Here is a 19,980-nt window from a genome sequence, read left to right on the forward strand (position 1 = left end):
CCTCTCACTGGCTGGCGTCCCCTCCCACCAACGCGCCTTCAAAGCCTCCTCAAGTCCAGGCCCCTACCGCCCCTCCTTCTCCAGGGGGCCTGCCCCTCCCTACTTTTTGAGTCCCCAAACCTTATCCTGCTCAGGGCCTCCAAGCCTCCCATGGACCCCAAAGGCTCCAAGGGCGCCACCCTCCCCAGCCCACCACACTCTTCCAGTTCCCCAGTAGGGACCAGCTGAGGCAAGCATTCACTGCAAAGTTACTGAGTGCCTAGGCTGTGCAAAGCTCTGTTGGAGGCGGCAGAACACCCTGGTAAACTTGGGTTCGGGTTCTGGATCCCCTTGGTAGTTGTCAGAGCTCAGGTGGGGCCCTTAACTTGTCTGGGCCTCGACTTCCCCTTCTCACCAGAGGAGTAACAACATCCCCTGGGTGGAAAGAGGTTTCCCACGGTCCTGGGAAACAGAGGCAGCGCCTGAGACAGAGCGAGGCCAAGCGCTCGCGCTGGCTCCCACAGCCTGGCCTCCTTGCCGGCCGCCAGGTAGGTCACGGCGCTGGTCGGGGCGCCGGGCACGGGACCGGCCGGCCTCAGCCGCGTCCAGGCCCGGGCGGGCCGCCAGGTGAGCGCGCCCGGGCGCTCCAAACGCGTCGCTGGCGGCCGTGCGTCCACCCCGCCGACTCCTGGTCATGGAGCGGCTTGCGGGGGGCGCCGCGGACCCTAGGCGGAGCAGAGGAGGTACGGGGCGGGGGGGAGGGAGCGGGCGCGTCCCTGCCAGCCCTCGCCCCGCCTGTCTGCTCCTCACCTTTTCCTTCCGACAGGTGGTAAACAAAGCAGCCCTGGCGCCCAAGCGGCGGCGGCGGCGGCGGCGGGCGGGCGGCGGCCGTAGAGGGCAGGGGCCCAGCGACCGGGGCTGGGCTCGAGGCCCCCTACCTGCACCCGCACCCACACCCGCGCTGCGGGGCAGCGCACCAGACCCGGGGGCTCTCGGGAATCTCGGGGGAGATGTGTCAGAGGGGTCTGCCCGGGTCACTGGGGACACCTGGGCACTCAGGGTCTGTGGTGCATTTTGGGGGGTGAGGCGGGGGCCTCTGGGGATGTGTGGAGGGGGCACTCTGGGGCCACGTGGGCCGTCAGGGTTGCCTAGGATATCTGGAATGGGACTCGGGGGTGCCGCGGCCACTGGGGTGGGGGGCAGACCGTGTTCTGTCGGGACATCTGGGGGAAATCTAGGTCCCTCTCCATATTGGGGAGGAGAGTTTGTAGTCCGGGGTTACAAGGGGGCAGTCGGAGACCTCCAGAGGTATTTGCGGGGTGTTCGGAGGTGTCCAGGAGTACTGAGGTTAAACAGCTATCTCCAGGGATATCGTGGGGCCAGGCGGGGGGTCCACGGGCACACCCGCGATGGTCGGGGATCGCGGGAGGTGAGAGGGACAGTCGGCGACCTCTGGAACTACGGAGGGCGTGGTCTCGGTCCCCGGGGATCTTGAGGGGCATACTAGGTCTTCGATCGTCGGGGGTGTGGTGGCTCGCTGAGGCTCAGGGTGGGCGCTGATCTGTTCTTTTCACTCGCGCAGGCCGCGGCCTTTCCCCGCCCGCGGGCCCCAGCGCCCGGCAGCTCCTGGCGCGGCTGGACGCGCGCCCCCTGGCGGCCCGAGCCGCGGCCGACGTGGCGGCGCTGGTTCGCAGGGCCGGCGTTTCATTGCGCCTGCGCCCCAAGGAGGGTGCGTGATGGGGGCTGGGCCTCCTGGAGGGCGTGGCCGGAGTGGCGCTGGGTTCTGAGGTGGCGGGCCCGGGATTGCTAGTTACTCCGCTGGGTGGGGCCCATGGGCGTGAGTTGGGAGGGCGGGGCTCGGCGGCGATTCGAGGCGGCTGGGGTTATCCTAGAATATTCCTCTAGGAGGTGACACAGAGAGGGTTATTGTAGTAGGTGAACGTTGCAAGATTCATCGTTGGTGCGGGATTGGATCTGTCTTTTGTCAGCTGGGTTTCGAGTGGCATTTCTGAGGAGGCGGAGCCTGGAGAGGGTAGAGAATGGGGATTTAGCTACGGGGCGGGCCTAGACGACTAGTCAAGGGGTGGAGCCTATAAACGCACTGGGGGCGTGTCTTGAAATGTCAAGGAGAGGTTGAGGTTCATAGGCTAATAAGAGGGCGGGCCCTGGAATCTTCAGCAGCCGAATCCGAGAGTAGCTCTTTCCAGGGTGGGGGCTACGGGTTTAATATGAGAGGCGGGATCTTCGTATTACTAGAAGAAAGTAGGAAGGTCTGGAGGGTTATTCAGTTCCGAGATTATTAGTTAAGAAGGCGGGATCTGGATACTTATTCGTGGGGGCGGAGCCTAGTTAAATAGATAGGCAAGTCTGTGCTTTCTAGGGGGAAGGAAATGAGCTGAGGCTAGTATATTAATTCAGTTAGCAGATCCTAGATGGTTTCCGTATCGTACTCTGCCGACTGCCTCTTTCGTCCCCCAGCCATTAGCGTGCTCGATTCTGCGGACATAGAGGTCACAGACAGTCGCCTTCCCAATGCCACTTTCATGGAACATCGGCCCCAGGTACCACCTCGCCCTCCTAATCGAGGCCACTTGCCTCGAGACTGGCACTCACATGTACACTTGTGTCCTTACTCCAGCACCGTCGGCCAGAGACCTTGGGTGCACGTACCGCACCGCCCCAAGTGACGCAGGGTAAGGCACGTTGTGCTTCGAAGCCGTCCCAGACCTCTGGTCGATTCTGTGTGGAACTTGTTCGGGGTTCTGCGGGCTTTGGCCTCACATTAAGTGGAGGCCGAGATGCAGGCGCGGACGCTCCGCTGGCAGTGCGCGGGCTGCTGAAGGACGGGCCGGCACAGCGCTGCGGCCGCTTGCAGGTGAACTGTAAGGCACCGCCCATTCGACGGTGCTAGCCCTGTCCTTGCCCTTTGTCAGTGTGCTCTCCATTTTGCCCTTCCTACAACACCCCTTGCCTTGCACTCTTACAGGTCGGTGATCTAGTGCTCCACATCAATGGAGAGTCAACTCAAGGCCTCACCCATGCCCAGGTCATGGAGCGGATTCGTGCAGGCGGCCCCAGGCTCTGTCTCGTGCTAAGCAGGCCTCTTGAGACCCACGCCAGCAAGCCTGAGGGGGTGGGAGGGCCCCGGAAAGAAGATGGTGGGTTTCCCAGGAAGAGAGGGGTCAAGGATCTGTGAGGGGGGAAAGGGGGTCGCAGAGTGGTGAGGCTGGTGTCCTGGGTGAGAAGGGTTTGGTGGTCTCAATGGGGAGGGTCGAGGCTTCAGTGTTTGTGAGGGTCATGATAGTCTCCAAAGTTGCGGTGGGGAGGGCGGGGTCACAGGATAGGAATAAAGGTGGATTTCCAGAAGGGTGGTTTTTGAAGTACTAGAAGGGAAGAGGAATGAAGGGGTTTGGGATAAAAGTGGGTATTCAGAAGGAAGGGTCGTGGTCCTTGGATGGGAAGGAAGAGTGGGTCTAAAGAGAGAGGGGATGGGATGGGGATCCAGAAAGTAGGGGGTCTAGTCCCAAAAGGAGAGGGGTCAGAGAGAGACCCAGAGAGGGGTAAGAGAAAGGGTTGGGAGTTGAAGAAGGTAGGATGAGCAAGGAGAAAGTCTGGGATCCTAGATGGGAGGGATTTGATTTCCTTTGGGGGTTGTTGGAATTGATTTCTGAGGGGAGTGTTCTGGATCCAGGAGGGGAGGGGTCTTGGGAAAGGAGGTGTCGGGTCTTGAGGGGTGGCATCGGTTCCCGAAGGGCATGTCCATGCCTTGAAGGGAGGTTTCTCTAAGTACCGGGGCCGCTGCCTCCAGCAGCCTTTGGAGTCTCCCGGCAATCCATGGCCAAGGGATCCCGACCTCCTTTCCCCACCCTATCGCCCAATCTAACCCGCAGTCTTGCCATCCCCAGATCAAAGCCCAAATCTTGGGGAACCAGAGGTGATGAGGTCTCACAGCGCCAGCGCTTCCCCACTTCAGCACCCTCGACCCTATACGACGCCCAAAACCCAGGGCAGCCCGGAGCCTAGCCTAGAAGGGGCAGCCGACGGCCCCGCCGTTCCTGCTCGTGAGCCCCGCACGAGGGACCCGGAAGACCAAACCCCAGATTCCCCTGGACCCTGGCTGGTGCCAAGTGAGGAACGGCTCTCGCAGGCTCTAGGGGTCCCGGGGACCGCGCAGCTAGCCTTGGAGATGGCAGCCGGAAGGCGGAGGCACTGAACATGCATCAGACAGTTCACTTGGTATTGCCCAACCTGGATCTGGCACGCTCCTCCCTCCGCGCTCTAGCTTCGCGGTGAGAGCTTCCACTTGTCCCCCCTCCTGCTGCGCAGTCGACCAGCCCGCTCTCCCCTCGCGGCGTCAGTGGTACGACCCTCCCGGACCGGCCAGCCCTGCGCTTCTTGTTTCAGGCAGGGGAAGTAATAAAATGGTTCGATCCAGTCTTGACTTGCCGGGTGCTCTAGGCCGGGTGGGGCTGCCGAGTCCACCCGTAAAGGAGGGGGTGTGTCGATCTGGTTTCGAGGAGGGCCTCTTCTAGCAACTGTTGACAGGCTTACTTCGTGCTGTTTCTTTCATGCCCCTAGAGAGACCTTTGCTTCTGCCGGCGGGCTGTCTCCCAACTCCGATTCCCTTCGTCAACTCCTGCTTCTTTCCCATTCATTCATTTCACTTTTTTGGAGGTGCGCAGGGCTCACAGATAATTATTGCGCGCGGCGTGGGGAATGCAGAGGTGGGCCTGTTGTGACCAGTGCACCAGCATACCCACAGCCCTGGCCAGGAGTCGTCCAGATCCTCAGCTGGGCCAGATAGCAAGGCTAGAACCAGAGTAGCTTCCTTTGCCGAGAGCCTGAGGTCTTTCACTTCCTGCCTGGTCAGCCAGCTTTCCCAAGCAGGTAGACTGCCACCCTCAGGGCACGGGCTGGGGCCCTGGTGCCCCCTTCGGGGCGGAGCCGGGAAGGTGTGAGTCAGCGGGCCGGGCTAAAAAAGGCTGTTAGAACCTTTGGGCCGCGCCCCCCCCCCCGCCCCCGCTTCCATAGATGGTGAAGAACTGTGGCCGGCCCGGGCTTGTGTGCACACGCTACACACTGGGCGTTCCCAGTCCTGGGAGAGGCCAGAGTTTTCCTCCATCCTGGGAACAGAGCCACAAAGCCAGGGCTTATATGGCCAGCCAGACTCCAATCGGGGTAGCCCCTAAGCAGGAGCTGACCGAGGCCAGAAATGTCCAGTCACCTCCGCTGTCACCACCTCCTGAACACTTGGTCCCATCCCCGCAAGGAAGGAAGCTGTGGTCTGGAGGGAATGGGCAACTCTCACCCCTATGGGGAGGGGCTGGAGAGGTGGGGGAGAGAAATTAAAGGACCCGAGTGTGAGTGTCCAGGGTGGTGTTGAGGAGGAGAGGGAGACTTCAAAGCCAGGCAAGGAGTTGGGGTATAAAGAGGTGAAGAAGTGAACCCTTGAATGATTAGCACTGTAAGCATTGTGGGGGAGTGTGCTGGGGCTTCTAGCTGACCCTGACTCAGAGCCTGGTAGAGGTGTGGCTCTGGAGAAGTCAGGAAAGGGCTTCAGAGCCCCAGTCCTATAAGCACAGTCATACCCAAGAGACTAATAACAGTAACCCCGGCCACCATTTATTTAGCCTTATCCCTGCTACTGGCTTTACTCACATTATCTATTTCCGTCTAGTTACACATCTACTCAACAATCCTGATGTGTCCATTTCGCAGAGGAGAGAAATGAGGCCCAGCGAGTATAAATAGCTTGAGAGAGCTGGGGATTGAAGCGAGATTTAATCTTGTCCCATTCCCAAGCCCGTTCTCTTAATTTCACCAGCATTTGACAGGTATGAATTGAGTCCCATCTGTTTTACCTTGCACTGTGATAGGTACTGGTGAGATGCTGGAGGAATGAAACATAAAGATTTCTATCCTGGTGTAGCTGATGTAGTGGAGGGGGACAGATTTCAGAAAAGACAAGGAAAAGATAAAAGATAATTTCAGAGAGAAGTGAGAGTTATGAAGATAGCAAAAGGAGGTTATTGTGAGGGAGGTAATGATGGTGGGCTGTTGGCCTCTTTGAAGACTTAATATTTGAGCTGGGACCTAAATGACCAGAGACAAAGTGTCGGAAGTACTGGGGAACAGCAACCATTGACAGCAGTGGGAACAGCAAGTTCAAAGACCCTGATGTAGAACAGAATTTGTTTTGTTCTAGAAACTCGGGCATGTCCTCACAGAGTTGGAAAGCACACATCCAGCACTGGGAAAAGTATGCCTCATATCTTCCACTGTCCAATCACTCTTTCAACATCCTGGGCTGAAGGAGGGGAGCCCCTTCCTTGATTTTGTGGGACCCTGGGTTGGGGGGGAACAGTCAGTCCCTTGGGGAACCATCCTGGTCTTCCAGCCATGGCTCTGCTCTCCTCAAATGAGATGAGAATGAAACCAGCACCCACAGGGGGAGGGTATAGCTCAGTGGTAGAACACGTGCTTAGCACACAGGAGGTCCTGGGTTTAATCCCCAGACCTTCATTAAAATAAATAAATATACAAATTAATAACCTTATTACCCCCCCCCCCCAAATAGAGATACTGATTCCCATGACCAGGTGCATGTCTCAGACACAGAAATCAAGGCTGAGTCAGGAAACATTACTCACTCAGGATAACACACTCTTCAAATGTCATCAGCCTTGTCAACCAGCCTGGCACCCCAGGAGACTTCCCCTCATCTCGCCAAGCTCTCAGCAGTAAATAAACCTGTATTCCTTCCTCATTCTTCATCTAAGTCTGGAGCTGACAGCCCTTCTCCTTAGAACCAGGAAATGGAGGCCCAGCATTTCGGGCCAGGACCTCCCTAGAATTGCAGAACTGAGAATCAGACCCTGTGCTCTGACACTATTATAATGTCCACCTCCATTTACCAAGCAGCTTGCTGAGCAGGCCCTGTTCCCTCTCAGCCTGTTCACGGTCGAGGTCTCATTCCCATCACGGCTAAATTTACTCCAAGGTCCACAATCCTCTATCCACAATTTCAAAATCCCCAAAGCTCTGAAAACCAACAGTTTTCCCACAAGTTGGGCACTTTTTGGTTAAAAATCCTGATCTGACTTAACCAGGAACAATTTTTGGTTCTGGCTTATCCCACTTACTGTGGCTGTCCACACCTTTCCTTGAGGAAATATTAACTTTTTTTTTAAACGGGGCAGCCTCAGACCCTCGCCGAGAGTGTTAAATAATGTACCTTACACGCACTGTTTTCTAAAATCCAAAATATTCGGAATTCTGGAAGCGTACTGGAGTTTAACCCTGGTCTTGGCCGTATTTACAACTAAGGAAACTGAGGCATTCCCCCTCCAAAGCGAAATCCCCACGGTTCTGAGTTGAGGCAGCCCCAGGCGCGTTTGTATTCTAAAAGCGTGAAAGATCTCTCCATTGCAACACATGGCACGCAGAACTGCCAAGCCTCAGAGGCTGGCGGTCCCGGAGATAGAGCGCCCTGGGGGGCTGTGCGCCGGGCGGGGAGTATCCTAGGCGGGCGGGGCGAGGGGGCTTCCGGGGCGGCAGCCACCTGGCCCGGCCTGCTTCGGCCCCGCCCGCTTCTACTCCGCGCGGTGATTCACTCCCTCCTTCGCCCCGGGGCCCCCTTCCCGGCCAGACGGCGGGCAAGACTGCTGGGTGTGCAGCGTCCTCGAACGCACGAGCAAGCGAGCAGATCCTCTGCGCCCCTACGGGCTCCGGTCCACGCCATGGCGGATTCCGAGCGCCTCTCGGCCCCCGGCTGCTGGGCCGCCTGCACCAACTTCTCGCGCACCCGAAAGGGGATTCTCCTGTTTTCTGAGATTGTGAGCGTCCCAGGACAGGCGGGTGGGCAAAGGTGGGTGGGGTGGCTGGACCACGCGGATCCGGACAGCCCCAGGGGAGGCAGGCGCGTGGTGAGGGGCTCTGCGCCGTGGGGCGCGGGGTGGGTAGATTGGTGGCGGAGGCCCGAAACCAGGGGCGCAGGGCGGGTCAGTGAAGTTTGAAGGTGGTTGGGAGCTGCTGACCCACGGGGTGAGACAAGAGGCCCATAGGGCATTTGCGGGGCCCCGTGGAGGGATACCCGGTGGACTCATCCAAGGGGTCCCCACGGGCTGGGAGGTGGAGGAGGGTCTCCCGTGACAGGGCGTGGTGCGGCCTGGGCACTGGCGGGCGGGCTGGCAGAGCGCCCAGGGGCGGGACCTCTTGGGGTGGGGCCCCGCGCGCTAGTCCCGTAGGGCAGGGCGATCCGCCCTTCCCAAGTTCTTCCTCGCCCTTCTGTGGTGGGGCGGGAGGTGTTTAGATATTTGGGCCGCTTGGAAACCTCGGCTTATCGCCCCTCTCAAAGTGGGCGCCGTTTTTGAGTCACTTGTAAAAGGGGTGCGGCGCCTTTAACTGAGCCCTGCCCCTTCGGTGTGACACTCACCGCTTCTCAAAGGGGTTGCCGGGGGAACCGCACGTCCCGCCCCGTCAAAAGCCCTGAAGCTGGTGCTGGCAGTGCTTGCAAAAAACACCTGAAGGCACCACTCTCCGAAGGCTGCCACTATTCCAGAAGGGAAAAGGGGAGAAACTGATGCGCACAACCCTATCCCTTACTAGTTGGGTGACCCTGGACAAATTACTTAATGTCTGTCTCTGTGCCTCCCTTTTCTCATCTATAAGATAAAGACGCTACTAATAGTACACAGCTCATTAGGTTGTTGTGATGACTGAACGAATTAATACTTGTACAACTCTTAGAACAATATGTGGAATACAGTGTGCACACAATAACTGTTTAGCTATTATTATTTGCCATCTTCCCAGTCCTGGTAGGCATCTGAGTCTGAAACTCCCAATTTAAACCAATCTTCTCCGCCCTGGGAGTTGATGGAGGTCCCCTTTCACGTGTCATTCTTCCAGATACTGTGCCTGGTGATTCTGATCTGCTTCGGTGCCTCAGCATCAGAATACTCTTTCCTGTCTGTGATTGAGATGATCTTTGCTGCCATCTTCTTTGTCGTCTACATGTGTGACCTGCACACCAAGATACTGATCATCAACTGGCCTTGGAGTGTGAGAAAGGGGCCACAATGGCCAGGCTAGGGAGGGGTCTGGGAAGGTGGTATTGTAGAGGGAATTCTGGATACTGACTTCTCTTTTCTCCCTGCACATCACAGGATTTCTTCAGAACCCTCATAGCAGTCATCCTCTACCTGATCACCTCCATTGTTGTGCTTGTTGAGAGAGGAAACAACTCCAAAATTGCCGCAGGGGTAAAGGCTGTAGAATCTGCTCCAAAGCATAGAGAGAGGGGTTTGAGGATCCTGGGGCCATTTCTGCCTCTGCTTCTGCCAGGAAGTGTGTGACCTACAGTAGGTCACCTTTGTCCTCAGGGTCTGCAGGAAACTCTGACCCAGGCCCTGTTTTTTCTCCCCAAGTCGTATTTGGTGTAAAGGGGCATCCCTTGTCCAACATGGGGACCTTTGTGTGAAGCACAAAGAGGTGGCCCCTTTGTCATCACGCTAGACTACCATCTGCTAAAGCTTTGTCTCACTGTACAGTATGAATGGTTCCACCTATATGTGGGGCCACTGTGTGGCTGCACTGTGTTGAGAGGTACTAGGAAGAGGGAGGGTGGGGTACAGTTCAGTCTTCTGGCCTTTCCCTCGGGCTCTCTGGCTTCCCAACCTGGGGCTTTAGTCACCACCCCTGTGTGGGGGCAGTCACTGGAGGTGGTGGATACCAGGAGGTAAGAGGTTGAGTAGGCTTATCAGCTTAATCCAACCCCTCTCATTCCCATCCCCATTCCAGGTACTGGGCCTAGTCGCCGCAGGCCTCTTTGGCTATGATGCCTACATTACCTTCCCCTTGCGGCAGCAAAGACATACAGCAGCCCCTACTGGTAAGTGTCTGTGTGTGGGAGGGGGTGTTGCTAAGAGGGCTGAGAAGGAAATGAGTCTTTCAAGGGCGTGAATGCCAACTCTGTCCCTTATTGGCACGTAAGACTTTATTGCCAAGAAGTATCTTAAGCTTCAGTAGTCTTATCTGTAAAATGGACATATGGATCCAGCCAATGCTTTCTCTCTTTTCCTCACTTGCAGACCCTGCAGATGGTCCGGTGTAGGTGAACTCCGTTTCTCTCAGCAACCTGCAAAGAACACCTCCATCGAAATAATTCCTCCCCTCCCCTACAATACTCCCAGCCAACTCCCAGCCCTCTATTGAGGTAAAAGTGCCTTTATCGGGAGATTTTGTCTTCTAGCCTGCCATTCAACCCTCCTGGGTGTGGCCACGTTTACGGGTGTGCCTAGGTCCCCCTTTCTTCTGCAGCATCCAAACCGAGACTCCAGTTCTGCCTGGACTATGCCCCCACCCCAGCTACAAAAGGAAGGTGCCTTGGATTTCAGACTCCAGGCCCCAGGTTGTGATCCACTCCAAATAACCTCAGCGTGTGTGTGGGTGGGGGTGGTTCTGTGGAGGAGTAAATAAATAGTAAGTAGATTGTTAGAACATATGATGACAAATAAATTAATGCTTTGATCAAATGTAGATAAATCTCAAGCATCAGGGTTGGGGGAAATTGGGGAGGGAGGGGACAGCTGGAACAAGGAGGTAAAGAAGCCAGGCCTGTTTTACAACACATATTAAATTACTTCAATAATACAAACAGACGAAGGAAGGAGGAAGGAAGGGGATCTATGACTTAAGTTGAGGGTTGGGTCATCGCCGACACTGATTTGAGAATGGATCCTCCCCCCCCATCACTGCCTCTCCTTCAAGCCAAGATGCAATTCTTGTCTTTGGCCTGGCGAGGCATCCCTGGGCGGGAGTTCCGGGCGAGCTGTGGAGATGGGGAGTTGGCGGGCGCAGTTGCAGTGTTTTGCACCGCTGGCATGAGCCTGCACAGGTGCGGGGGCACCGGGATGCGTTCCCCTAGGAAGAAGCCGTCGTCCTCTGAGGACTCAGAACTGGAGCTGGACGGCGAGCTAGAGCAAGATCCTGAGTCAGACCCTGATCCCAAGTCACACTGATGGTGGCGACGTCTGCCAGAGTGGCGGCGGTGATGGTGGTGGTGATGGTGGTGGTGGTGGCGGTGGCGACGACGACGGGTGGGGCCCCTGGGCGGGGGACTGCGCGGCCTGCGGCGCTGGGCTGGGGGGGCACTCAGGGTCCGCCGCGGGCCTCCCTCAGACACCAGAGGGTCACGGAAGCTGACGCGCGGGGTGCTCTGGCGACCAAAGGCATCATCTTCTGGGCGCGGGTCCGGCTGGCCGGGAGGCCCCGGGGTTGGCTCCGGGACACTGCGGAGCCCCAGCTCTGGCATGGAGTGGCGGTGGGGGGCCCCTCTCAGAAAGCAGGTAGGCTCCTTGGGGCCTGAAGCTGGAAAGAAGGAGATGGAGCAACTCCCTGTTATCTCCCTCCCCTCCACCTCCGCCCAGAGGAGGCCTTGGAATGGCCTTCTCTCTTCTTTCCCCCATAAGGACTGGGAAAGTGGGGGCAGGCGTCGGAGAGGGGCAGCGAGGTGGGGGTCTGGGAAATATAAGGCCTGGGGCATGCTCTGGGTGGAGAACGAGGTTGAAGGCCCGAGAAGCAGGACTGGATCGGTGTATGGGGTGTGGCTGGGGTGGGCGTGGCTTCTGGTGAGAAGGGCGTGGCAAAGGTGGGCGGACAATGTTGGGATAAAGTGGGGGGCGGGCCTTGGGCGGAGGGAGAGGAGTCAAGGGTTTGGAGGAAAGGAGGCGGAACTTGGGCTCAAATAGGGACTAGCTGAGGTAGGGGAAGAGCGCTGTACAGTGGGGCGGAACCAGAGTTCACGTGGGGATGTAGTTTGGGATGGAGACTTGGCCCGGAATGGTTTGGGGACGGAACAAGGGCTGAGACGGGGACGGGGCCAGGGATGCTACAGTTTGATGGCCTGGGCCTGAGTCAAGGGGAGGGGCCAGGGTTGAGGCGGGGGCGGGGACACGGAGTGGCTGGGCGTGGGTCGAGTGTTAGCTCACCAGGCGCTGGCTCGGTGCTGGTGCCTTTGGTGGAGGTGTCGGACGCTCCCTCCGCAGCAGAGAAAGAGGCTGTGGAGGCTGCAAGAGGTGTAGAGACCGTGCCCGCGCTCCAGCTGCGGCGGCCAGGCCCCGGAGCCTTGGGCTCAGACCCCAGGCTGCAGGCTCGAGAGCAGAAGATTAGGCCACGGCGTGGCAAGAAGGGGCGACCCAGGAGGGCTCGCCCACAGCGACTACAGCAGAAGCAGCGGTCTGAGGCGTGCCAGTGCTGCCCCTCATAAGCCATCTGGCCCTGGTCTAGGCCTGTAGGGATGAACACGATGGGGAAAACTGAGGCGGAGTCCTCAGGTATATCCCTACTCCTCCTGAATGGGGGCCCTTCTTGAAAAGAGACAGGGAATCTGAGGCAGGGTACCCAGAGATGCCCTCTCCCCCCACCTCTCAAGAATGGGGCCCTCATCCCAGGGATCCTCATCCTCCTTTCCTGGAAACGGGCTGATAAATGTCTCCTCCTCTGCTTCCCTTTCTTTACCAGGGTGGCCCCTCCCAGAGTAGGGGTGGGCATTGGAGTCAAAGATGTGAGTCAGCTTAGACATTAAGAAGTGGCTTCAGGTGGAAGAAGAGTGGAAGGTGGACCTGAAGAAGAGGGCTGGGTGGTGGTGGCAGGGCTTAGAAGGTAGGATGTGGCCTTGGTGGGAAGGGAGTGGGGCTTAGAAGGTAGGGTCTGGCTTAGAAGGTAGGGTTTACCTATGTTGATGGAGGAGAATCTTGGAGAATAGGGCATGGCTTAGAGTATAGGCTAAACTGAGAGTGTAGGAGGGTCTCCCTGGGAAGCTAGGAATTAGAGGACACTCTGGAGGTGGGCCTAGATGTGCAGTGGTGCCTAGTGTTTTGTAGGTGAGGTTTAGAAAGTATGGCATAATGGGAGACATTGGTGATGGGATTACAGTTAAGGATATAGGGTTATGGCGCTGGGGCTAGACTTAAAGTACAGGGTATAATGGGGGATGAGGCCTGGAAGGCAGGAGGAACACTGGGGGTGGGGCTGTGGCCCAGCTGTCTATCTTTCCCCGTCCAGTCCCACATTCACCCACCAATGTGCTCTCCACAGCCATCACAATACTCCGCGTGGCGGGCCTCGTAGCAGGCGCAGCAGTGGGGGCGGCTCTGACGCATAACATAGCGCTGCCCTCCTAGGGATGCTTCACACTCAAAGCAGCAGAAGTGACCCATGTGCCAGTGTCGGCCCTCAGCCTCCGTGCACTCAGGGGAGAAGATGATCTGGGGGGCACAGGCCATCTGTGACTGTCAGAAGGGGGTGCCCCTGGCCCTGTGCACCCTCCGTTCTCACCCGTGGACAGAGAGGCACAAACCTCGTCACAGGCTTGGCAGCGTGGGCGCAGGCGCTCGGCATGGTGGCGACCACAGTAGACCTTGCCAGCATGGTAGAAGTAGATGAGGTCCACCAGCAACTCCCGGCACGTGGAGCATACAAAGCACTGTGGGTGCCAGCAGGCACCCAGGCCCGCACGGCTGGCAAACACGGCAATGTCCCCACCTCCAATCTGCTTCCCGCACTGCCAAATGACAGAGGGATATCGTCCCCATCACCAGGATGGTCAGACAGATGGGGTCAGCCGAGATGTGTCACACTTGGGCCTTCCTATGGCCTTTGTTACTGGCCCCATCCAGGGGTTAACTTTGAGACAGGCCCATGCCTACATGGCTGGGCTTGGGGGTGAGAGAAGGCACCTTAGAGATTGACCCTGCCCTGGGAGAAACCATACAGACAGGCCAGGCCCAGTGGAGGGACCTTAGTGACGGGTCTCACCTAACGGTAAGATCTAAGTTCAGCCTTCTCCCATGGGTAGGGGAGCGGCTTAGAGACAAATTCCACCCATCACTGGGCTTTAGAGACAGGCCCTGCCACTGTGGGTTGGTTCTTAAGGATAAGTCTCAATCACAGAGGATCAGAGAGACAGCCCATGCCCCATGTTAATTGCATGGAGGAGAGGAAACTAATAGAGAAGATCCATGAGGGCCTCCTTACAGACAGACGGTACTAACAGTGGGATCTGAGGACAGATTTCCATCCATCAGTCCACCAGTTTGTAGACTCACTGGAGACAGAACTCACTGGCCTGGCAGGCCTTAGAAATGGTCCCTCTTTAACAGTAGAATGTAAAGAAAAAGGGGGGAGGGTATAGCTCAGTGGTAGAATGCATGCTTAGTATGCACGAGGTCCTGGGCTCAATCCCCAGTACCTCCACTAAAAAAAAACGTAAGGAAAAGACCCCGCCCTCCAGAGGGGACACTAGACAGATCACTAGGGCTTAAGTGGCAGGCCTCATCTTCCCAGGGCCTGGGAGATGGGCCCTGCACCTCAGGGCTTGGAGCAAAGGCACTGCCCACTCACTGAGGCCCTCCCTCCATGTCTCACCTCCTCACAGATGGCTCCAGTGATGGTCACCGGGAAGATGCGGACGGTGCCACGCCCCAGATTCTCCCGCTTCCGCTGCTGGCTGAAGGCTCTGAGCTCTTTCTTCTCCTCCTCTTCCAGTGCCGTGCAGTACTGTGCCTGGAGTAGTGGGGGTCTTCCAGGCTCCTCCCCTGATGCCTGCCCCGCCCCGACCTTCTTCCAGATTCCATCCAGGCTCAAAGAATTTATTTCTAGGCCTTTGTATAGGTGGTGCTTCCTGCCTGCAATACTCACCCCTTACCCCTCTTTTTTTTTTTTTTTTTTTTTTTTACCCCTTACCTCTTCTCCCAAGGCCCAACTGTGGTTTTGCCAAAGAGTGTCCCCTGATTGCCCCTGCCTGTCCAGGCATGTCACTTCAGATCAGCTCACCTTTCCTCCTCTGACCCTACCCATTCCTTTCCAGCGGCTAAGCATTTGTCTAGGCTGTGCCCCCAATCTGACATGTCTTCTCTCTCCTCACCTCACTGTCGTGTGGGGGCAGCTGGTGTAGCAGCTGCTTGATCCTGTATTTCTCCCCGGGACTGTTGACATAGGGGACCTTGTCCTCTGGGAGGCAGCTGAAAAACTGGTATACCTGGGAGGACATGGGGGGTGGGAGAAAACAATTGAAACAGGGTGAGTTGGGTTGCAGTGGGATGATGGGGCCTTACTGTTCTGAGAAAATTAAAGTCAGCAGGAGGGAACTTCTACTGACCCCCTCCATCCTTCCTTCCTACAGGCCAGGTCATTTCTGCCACCTCCCCAATATGCTGAGAGGTCCATCTTGTCTTGACCCCACTTTTCCCTTCAGCTGCCACTCCAATTGTTAATTTCCCTTTACAGCAAACTTCCTCAAGAGTTGTGTGCATTTTCTGTCTCCACTTCCTCTCCTCCCATTCTCTCTAGACCCCACTCTGGTCAGGCTTCCCGGCTCCCTCGTCCCTGCCCCTCTTCCAAAGCTGTTCCTTTCAGTCATCAATGTCATCTATATCATTCAACTTGGTGTTCAGATCTTGATCTTCATCCAATTTGACCCATTAGTAGCACTGGACACAGCTGATCACTCCATCCTGGAAACCCTCTGTTCCTTTAGCTTCCAGAACACCACACACTCCTGGATTTGTTTCCTCCTACCTTATTGGCTGCTCTTTCTCTGTCCCATTTTTGGTTCCTCCTCAACTAGCCGACCCCTAAATGTGGGAGGATCCTCAGGCTCAATCCTTGGTCCTCTTGCCTCTTGTCTACCTTCACTCCCCTTGGGACTCACATCCAACCTCATGGCTATAAATATCATCTTGTGGCTAATGGCTCACAAATGCATACCTCCAGCCCTGGGACCTCTTCCATGAGTTCCAGACAACATGACCACTCAGATGTCCAACAGGCATCTCCAACTCCAGATGACCAAAACCGGACTTATGCCTTGGCCTGCCCCATATCAATCAACCCATTCATCCTTGAGGCCATCTTTGACTCTTCTCTCACACCCACAAACAAATCCTCTCAGTTCTACCTTCGAAATATAACCAGAATATGACCACCGCTCACTACTTCCACTGCCAGCACCATCGTCAGTCACCTAGACTACTGCAGTAGCCTCCCCCTCACTGATCCCCTGCTTCTGCCCTCACTCCTACAGCTCATTCTAAACTCAGCATGTGGAGGGATCCTGTGAAATCCTAAGACAAATCACATCCTTTCTCTGCTCACAAGCCTCTTGCGTCCTCATTCATTCAGAGTAGAACTCAAAGTTCTCTCCATGGCCCCCTGCCATCTCTCTGACCTCACCTCTGACCACTCCCCTCATTGCTCACTATGCTCCAGATACACAGATCTCCTCATTGTTTTTTACACACGCCTAGTACACTCCTGCCTCAGGGCCTTTGCATTAGCTCCTCCCTTTGCCTGGATTGCTCTAACCTTGGATATATGCATGGCTCCCACCCTCACCTCCTTCAGGAAGCTCAAACATCATACTCTCACAGAAGCTGACCTGGGCACCCTATTTACAATTCTAACATCTCTCTGCCCCCTACTTTCCTGCTTTTTAAAAAAGTCCATAGCCCTTACACTATCTGACATTTTTACAGGTTTGCTTATTGGCACTTGCTCCCTTTGGGAATAAAATCTCCATGTGGGCAGATTTTTTTTGGTGTGTGTCTTGTTCAATGCTGTGTTCTCAGTGTTTAGAACAGTGTCTGACATGCAGTAGGTGCTTAATATCTATTTGCTGAATGAATCAGTCAATGGAGACGTGGTGAATGAAGTGCTGGAATAAGACCTGAGGTGGGAGAACAGGAGTGTGGTGAACAGGCCCTGAGGAACTGATGCAGAGTTTCCTGTGAGTTATGGGGGACCGACCACCCCTAGATCAAAGAGGGGCCAGAATGACATGCGCAGTCTGACCACACACTCTAGCGTTTCCTGGGAAATAGGTTCCCACCTGTGTGTGCGCATGCTAATGTGTGTGTGTGTGCACCCACTGGTGAGCAAGAGTGGGTGGCGGCGTCTGGTCACCTGCTCGGGCTTGAGACCAGGGGGCACCCAGGCATACTCCTCCGATGCACAGCCAGAGTCATCGTCGGAGATGGAGTGGCGCTGGAAGTCTGAGATTAGCCGACACATGATGCGTTCCAGGTCCACAGGCACCGCATGCACGGCGTGCTCCTCCCGCGGACATTTGCAGTGTTGGCAGATCTTTCTGAGGAGGCCGGGATGAGAGGTCGATTACTAAGGGATAGCCCACTTGAACTCCTCGGCAGCCCAAGGAAGTCCAATTAAGGGGCAGGGACATGCAGATTATCACCAGCAAAAGACTCGGAGCCGGGTCAGGACTCTGGGCCTGGGGGCGGTGCTGAGCGGAGGTGGGGCTGTGAACTAAACCGCTGTGGGGAGTGGTCGGGCTGTGAGGGGCGGAGCGGCCAGCTGGGGGCAGGGCTGTGAGACAGGGGCGGGGGGCGTGCCTGAGAGCTGAAGGTGGGGCTGTGGGCCTGGGCCGTGGATGCGACAGGGGTAGGGGCGCTGTGGGGAGATCTCAAAGCCATCCCCTGACTTTCACTGCTGGGACTTGGGTCAAACTCTCCCCGCAGCGGGCCTGAATAGGGGCAGGACTCTGAGTCTGAGATTGGAGTTATAAATTTAGGGGCTTCCTTCGGGACTTTGGCCCTTGTGGGGGAATATTCCCTAGGGATGGATTCCAGCTTGCGCTGAGGCTCTTGTGGGCGGGTGGGGCTCTGAGCCTGTGGTAGGGCTCTGTCTGAGATATTTTATGGCACGTTTTGCGTCCCAGGAGGATAGGACACTGGGTCTGGGAGAGGAGTTCTGAGCACAAGAAGGGGGCTGGTGTTCAGTGGGCGGTGCTCAGAGCCTGGGACGGAGGATCTCCCTAGAGATGGGACTCGGAAGCTTGGGGAGGTCACTTCTGGGGGCGGGGCTGTGTAGTGGGCGGAGCTCTCCTGGGAACCAGACAATTGGGAGTGAGTCAGGGGCGGGGCTCTGAATCTGAGCTTTCTCCGATGTCCCGGCTCAAGCCTAGGGGCGTGGCCTAAATCTCAGGGGATTCCCCTGACAGCAGGACCCTGACGAAGACTAGGCCCTGGGATGGCCACCTACCTCCAACCATGCAGCAGGAAGCCGGGGCACTGCTCCCTGCAGGAGTTGCAGGGCTGGCCGCGGTCTGGGTCCTCTGCCTCTGGAGGCTGTAGTGGGCGAGGGCAGACGCGGACCGAGCAAGGTGCGAGGGAGGGGTTGAGAGAGAAGTCAACGCCCACCTCTCCAGTCCAAGACCGGCAACCGCACGCTGGGGCCTGTCCCACCAGGGCAACGCCAGGCAGGCTGGGACAGCGCCCAGAGCGCGGGGGTGGGGGACACAACCGAGGTAGAGGCGGGACAGCCGAGGCCACCTCCCTAAATGTCCCTTTTTCAAGGAATTCCCCTCGCCAAGTCAGCCTCAGAATCCCCTCACCCAGCCTCAGTACCTCCGCCCAGCCTCTGACTCTTCTATGCCTCAAAACACCTACCCTAGAACTCAGAGCATTCTCACCACCAGAGCAGAATCCCTAATGTGAATGTCTTCTCCCAGGCCTCGTCTCGGCCCCTTCAACACCCACAAAGCCAGAGGCACTCCTGTTCCACAGGGTAGGATTCTGAGACCCCATCCTTACTTGGGATCCCCATACGAACCCTGCTCCTCTTTTCAGAAGCTCAAGAGCCCCTCCCGCAAGCCCTGGCTTCACCTTTTCATATCCAAGGAAATGAGACCCTCCTCCAGGATCTCAGGAGGCCCTTGAGCCATTCAGAAACCCACGCCCCAATAAGCCTGGCCCTAACCCCTCGTATCCTAGGGCTATTTACTTCTTCTCTGGACCGCCAAACCCAGACCTCACCCAGACAGCCCCACCAAAGGAAGATAGAGACCCTCCTATCTAGAAAGTAAAAAACTCCCTGGCACAAGAGGAAGCCTGGAAGCCCTCTTCAGCAAATCCCATTCATTGGACTCTCAGTATTTGGACACCACAGAAGTGTAGGGCCTCAATCCTCAGTTCACCTTCCGCCAAGGTACAGGGGTAGGTTCCTTTCCTCAGAAGCTCAGAAGGTCCCTACTCAATCCAGGACTCCAGGACTCAATCTTTTGGCTTTCAGAATCCCCTCTCATAATTCACCGAGAGGGGAGTGCACCAGATCCGCGGGGTGCTGATAGAGGTGTGCGGAGAGGTAATTACGGAGCAAGGGCCACCAGATCTCCAGTTCCTTCACCCACATGCTTCCAATAGCTCCAGACCCTCGGGTCTGGGAATCCTGGGGATGAGGATTCCTAGATCCTCTGTGAAGCACCTCCTTACTATCCCTCTCCCCTGCCCCCTCCCCTGGGCCTCAGTTTACCCCGACCCCCGCCGCTGCCCTGAGTTTAGCTCACCACGCGCCCAGAGCGGCGCCTCCGGGACCCACGCGCGAACATGGCGCGTCCGAGCAGGGTCAAGCCGGGCCGGGTCGGGCGAATGGAATCCTTGTGGCCGTCTGGCCACCGCGCGTCCAGCAGGGGAGCTCTGTTCCGTAAACCTGACACCGGCAGGGGAGGAGCGCGCCCAGCCGGGTCCGCCCCTGGGCCTGTTGTCTCTCTCGGGCCAAGGCGCCCCCTGCCTAGAGGTGAGGGGCCCGCAGCCCAGGAGCGCCGTGCGCGAAAGCTCCCCATGCGCTCCTGCCCCGGCGGCGGGAGCTGGGCCTCAGAAGGCACGGCCCCCAGAACCCCAAAGTTCCACATGGTCTCTCACAGGACATTCTAGCGCTTGAGGGCTCTGTAGAGGAGGAGGGGGAACTTGGAAGTGGCCACCTGACTTCAAGAGGTGTGCTCTACGGTACTTCTATTGACGCTTCGTGTCGATTTAGCTTGGATGTTTATTTGGGGGACGGGTTAAAACCACATCTTGGCCCCCTCCCCACTGGTGATGTTACGAAGGTCTCTTTCCCCGGATGAATGCTGTAAGAACAGTCCCCAACCCCATCGCAGCCCCAGCTGGTGCTCCCTTGCCCCATCAGAGAGCTAGATCTTACAACCCT

General features: G+C 57.0%; 3 protein-coding genes across 7 annotated transcripts; 2 read left to right on the plus strand and 1 right to left on the minus strand.

Moving 5' to 3' along the window:
* Positions 1–557: 557 nt before the first annotated feature.
* On the plus strand, positions 558–4,413 carry MAGIX (MAGI family member, X-linked). Of its 4 annotated transcripts, XM_074358932.1 has the most exons (6): positions 566–722; positions 1,562–1,708; positions 2,458–2,540; positions 2,618–2,854; positions 2,966–3,137; positions 3,885–4,413. In XM_074358932.1, the coding sequence occupies exons 1-6, from the start codon at positions 674–676 to the stop codon at positions 4,190–4,192; spliced, it is 996 nt and encodes a 331-aa protein (XP_074215033.1). In that variant the 5' UTR covers positions 566–673; the 3' UTR covers positions 4,193–4,413. The 4 variants fall into 4 exon arrangements, with proteins under 4 accessions (XP_074215036.1, XP_074215033.1, XP_074215034.1 ...); XM_074358935.1 differs by lacking the exon at positions 2,966–3,137 and having other exon boundaries at positions 558–722; positions 2,618–2,672; XM_074358933.1 differs by lacking the exon at positions 1,562–1,708 and having other exon boundaries at positions 567–722.
* Positions 4,414–7,541: 3,128 nt separating this feature from the next.
* On the plus strand, positions 7,542–10,514 carry PLP2 (proteolipid protein 2). The gene is made up of 5 exons (XM_010968153.3): positions 7,542–7,814; positions 8,890–9,042; positions 9,147–9,242; positions 9,781–9,871; positions 10,071–10,514. Exons 1-5 carry the CDS (start codon positions 7,719–7,721, stop codon positions 10,091–10,093), a joined length of 459 nt encoding a protein of 152 aa, XP_010966455.1. The 5' UTR covers positions 7,542–7,718; the 3' UTR covers positions 10,094–10,514.
* An 82-nt stretch (positions 10,515–10,596) lies between these two features.
* Positions 10,597–19,497, minus strand: PRICKLE3 (prickle planar cell polarity protein 3). Of its 2 annotated transcripts, XM_045505187.2 has the most exons (9): positions 19,340–19,497; positions 18,037–18,122; positions 16,942–17,125; positions 14,906–15,019; positions 14,407–14,544; positions 13,340–13,543; positions 13,061–13,247; positions 11,970–12,269; positions 10,597–11,349 (listed from the first exon to the last, which is right to left on the minus strand). In XM_045505187.2, the coding sequence occupies exons 1-9, from the start codon at positions 19,379–19,381 to the stop codon at positions 10,745–10,747; spliced, it is 1,860 nt and encodes a 619-aa protein (XP_045361143.2). In that variant the 5' UTR covers positions 19,382–19,497; the 3' UTR covers positions 10,597–10,744. The 2 variants fall into 2 exon arrangements, with proteins under 2 accessions (XP_045361143.2, XP_074215018.1); XM_074358917.1 differs by lacking the exon at positions 18,037–18,122 and having other exon boundaries at positions 19,340–19,478.
* Positions 19,498–19,980: the final 483 nt, after the last annotated feature.

The sequence above is a fragment of the Camelus bactrianus genome, chromosome X (genome assembly GCF_048773025.1).
Source record: "Camelus bactrianus isolate YW-2024 breed Bactrian camel chromosome X, ASM4877302v1, whole genome shotgun sequence".
NCBI classification, from domain to species: Eukaryota; Metazoa; Chordata; class Mammalia; order Artiodactyla; family Camelidae; genus Camelus; species Camelus bactrianus.

Bases quoted from the DNA above. Each gene is read 5' to 3' on its own strand.
- MAGIX (XM_074358932.1), top strand. From the start codon at position 674: ATGGAGCGGCTTGCGGGGGGCGCCGCGGACCCTAGGCGGAGCAGAGGA. The intron at 723-1,561 runs GTACGGGGCGGG...TCACTCGCGCAG, and splicing joins CCCTAGGCGGAGCAGAGGAG to GCCGCGGCCTTTCCCCGCCC. The intron at 3,138-3,884 runs GTGGGTTTCCCA...TGCCATCCCCAG, and splicing joins AGGGCCCCGGAAAGAAGATG to ATCAAAGCCCAAATCTTGGG.
- PLP2 (XM_010968153.3), top strand. From the start codon at position 7,719: ATGGCGGATTCCGAGCGCCTCTCGGCCCCCGGCTGCTGGGCCGCCTGC. The intron at 9,243-9,780 runs GTAAAGGCTGTA...TCCCCATTCCAG, and splicing joins ACTCCAAAATTGCCGCAGGG to GTACTGGGCCTAGTCGCCGC. The intron at 9,872-10,070 runs GTAAGTGTCTGT...CCTCACTTGCAG, and splicing joins ACATACAGCAGCCCCTACTG to ACCCTGCAGATGGTCCGGTG.
- PRICKLE3 (XM_045505187.2), bottom strand. From the start codon at position 19,381: ATGTTCGCGCGTGGGTCCCGGAGGCGCCGCTCTGGGCGCGTG. The intron at 13,544-14,406 runs GTGAGACATGGA...GTCATTTGGCAG, and splicing joins CTGGAGCCATCTGTGAGGAG to TGCGGGAAGCAGATTGGAGG. The intron at 13,248-13,339 runs GTTTGTGCCTCT...TGTGCCCCCCAG, and splicing joins GCTGCCAAGCCTGTGACGAG to ATCATCTTCTCCCCTGAGTG.